At 43.6% G+C, this 2,872-nt stretch overlaps 1 protein-coding gene across 1 annotated transcript; it reads right to left on the bottom strand.

The window, feature by feature from the left end:
* Positions 1-265: 265 nt before the first annotated feature.
* On the bottom strand, positions 266-2,602 carry LOC139771680 (uncharacterized). Its single transcript, XM_071704630.1, has 4 exons — positions 2,588-2,602; positions 1,953-2,083; positions 1,648-1,808; positions 266-1,581 (listed from the first exon to the last, which is right to left on the bottom strand). The coding sequence occupies exons 1-4, from the start codon at positions 2,600-2,602 to the stop codon at positions 944-946; spliced, it is 945 nt and encodes a 314-aa protein (XP_071560731.1). The 3' UTR covers positions 266-943.
* Between the last annotated feature and the right edge of the window lie 270 nt (positions 2,603-2,872).

The following is a 2,872-nucleotide window of genomic DNA, read 5'->3' as shown; positions in this document are numbered from 1 at the left end:
GGAGCTGAGATCACAGCCGGAGGCTGTACGAAACGGTTATGTGGTTGTCGAGTCTGCTAAAGCACAAGGTCAAAGTTTCGGCAATTTGAGATGCGATGCGGGTAAGGAGGTAGCAACTTTAATCACTTTCGAATCGGGGTAAATCTACTCGCGTATCTCGAACCCGCAGGATCCATATCGCGTGTAGTTGCTGCTTTACGAGAGGATTCTGGTATAAGGGTATCGTATCAAGAAGGAAACAATCAGTGCTAGTTAAATTAACAAGTCGAGTAATTCAAAGTATATTCTTTTCACAGACATATAAAACAGTTTGTAGTTATATCTATAATTATTTGAATTTATTTATAATTGCCTGAATGTATTCCATGATATACAATGGAGATATACTTTTTGTATATCCTCATAGATATAAGATAGACGAATAAATAGTTACAAATGTTTGGTTGCGTCATGCTTAGAATACGATCCAACTGTAAACGTGCGAACGATACATCTTGAAAGAATTGTTAGCAATCTTCTCCTGCCTACGTAGGATTACCATAACAGGAAATATCAAACAGATCGTCGTATTTCTTATCTATCGCGCGCTCGCATGATTATTCATCTCTTCGGATTTCGCATCGTGTTACTTTCACGTCTTCAAAATGCAACACTTTCTCTTTCCCTAGTCGAAAACACGAAAGTAAACGCCAATATATTTATGCACCTCGATCCTTTTCGTTTTACGGTTTTAGGCGGAATTTTAATCGAGGTCACGACCTCGCGCGCGGACCTTCCGCAGTGTGCGAATCCATAAATATCAAGTGAAACGCGAAATTAATGGGTGTGGCGTGACTCGGGCCAGCCGCGTGCCGTACATCCGAGGTCTCGAAAACGGCAGATGTATCGCGTCGGCGTGCAAATCGGAGATGTCGCCTGTAACAGATTCTTTCGAATGTTTCGGTTAAAAGAATTTCTTCTCCGGTACCGGATAAGAATATCCCTCGCTGTCGGAGTCCACGCTCAATTGGAGTCCCGAGCCTATGGAGCCCAAGTCATCACCGCCGTTTACGAGGCCACCAGAAATGCTAAATCCAGGACTCTGTCCACCTTCCAATAATGCGCCGGCTCCTCCATTGGCTGCTTCAATCCCGAGAGGACCGATTGATTGTATGGGTTGAGAACCGATCGATTGTATGGGTTGAGGACCGATTGATTGGATGGGACCGATTGGTTGAGCGGGCACCCCCGAAATGTGATATGGATCAGATATGGATTGAGAGATTGAAAATGAGCTTGGTGCGTGAATTGCTACTGGGACCGGACCGATTGGAACTGGGATCGGGTGCGCTACGTGCACGGCATGAGGTATTGGCACTGGAACCGGGCGAGGTACGTTAACGGGATAGGCCTTGGTGACAATAACTGGAACTGGTTGGGGCACTGGAACGGGGACGGGACGCTTTACTTCGAAGGGTACAGGATGCGGAACCGGCACAGGGACCTTGCGAGTGACGGGAATGGGCTGAGGTACAGGAACGGCAACTGGAACCAGGCGATTCACGATCGTTTTGTGAATGTGTACGGGTCCGTGTCCGTAACCTGGTCCGTATCCGTAACCTGGTCCGTGTCCGTAACCGGGTCCGTGTCCGTAACCGGGTCCCGCACCGATGCCGAAACTTGGTGCATATATTCCGTGACCGTTCGGCACTCCTCCTATGAATTCGATTCCATGACCAATTCCTCCGGGCCTATATCCGTAACCGGGCCCATATCCGTAACCGGGTCCGTGTCCGTAACCGGGTCCATGTCCGTAATTGGGTCCATAATTGGATCCGTAATTAGATCCGTAATTGAGTCCGTGTCCGGATCCGTGTCCATATCCATTCCCATATCCATTTCCATATCCGTTTCCATATCCGTTTCCATATCCATTTCCATATCCATTACCATTTCCATATCTGTTTCCATTCAACACAGCATCACCGTGGGGGTTGTAACCGCCATGTCCATATATCGGTGATCCTCCGTGTAGAAGGCCACGTTTGTCATGTTTCTTCTCCGACGCATTACCGGCGAGGGCGGAGGCGAACAGTAACGAAATCTGTAAGCAATGATTTGTCATTGATTTGTGTCTGTTATTAAGAAAAAAGATTGTATTTTTTGGTAACGAGGTGCCTATTTTATTATAGAAATCTATAACATTAATTTTTTCGATTCTATTAATATAATAAATGGCGACGCATTATATTGTAATTTGTGGAAAGTAGAGATTATATTTACAGACATGTATTTGCATGATTAAGATATAGATTTGAGAATGGCAAGTGATTAACTAAAAATTCAATATCTAGACGAGACATAATATTAAACAAAATTATACTTTATTCTTAATGTTCCAATAAATATAGTCAGACACAATCATGTTACAACACAAGAAAAATAATTTATATCGGCTAATGATAAAAAAAATTGTGGAAGTTGAAAAACTATACCTCTTTACTTAATATACTTATGACAAACAGTAAAACTTTATTTTCTTATGGTGCACTCGCGGCTATTAAGATATCCGGAGAAAAGAAGTTTGACGAAAAATTTTACTACTTACTAAGAATGCCCTCATGGTGAACGTGCTGTGAGGAGATGAGTCCGAATGTGCTTCATATCATCGAGATTCATCGGTTTTTATACGGCGACGCCAGACGACACAACTACTTTCACTAGATATTCGCTGCAACACGCCCTCTGATCTGGACCCATCACATTCTAAAACTCCCAAACTTCCTCAATGATGCAATTGATCATGCAAGGAAGATTCGAGAGGCAATTCGCTAAGTAGATCAGCGAGAAGAATATTCATAAGTTATCTCCTGACAGCCTAAGTTATTCTCTC

This window comes from Temnothorax nylanderi, unplaced genomic scaffold (genome assembly GCF_030848795.1).
Source record: "Temnothorax nylanderi isolate EJ_2023f unplaced genomic scaffold, tnyl_v1.0 TNYL_tig0042_pilon, whole genome shotgun sequence".
NCBI lineage: Eukaryota > Metazoa > Arthropoda > Insecta > Hymenoptera > Formicidae > Temnothorax > Temnothorax nylanderi.
The sequence above is the reverse complement of the archived record's forward strand: the minus strand, read 5'-3'. Positions and strand labels throughout refer to the sequence as shown.

Bases quoted from the DNA above. Each gene is read 5' to 3' on its own strand.
- LOC139771680 (XM_071704630.1), bottom strand. The intron at 1,809-1,952 runs GAATGGAAACAG...TTACGGATCCAA, and splicing joins CCCCACGGTGATGCTGTGTT to TTATGGACCCAATTACGGAC. The intron at 1,582-1,647 runs GTGCGGGACCCG...GATACGGACCAG, and splicing joins TGCACCAAGTTTCGGCATCG to GTTACGGACACGGACCCGTA.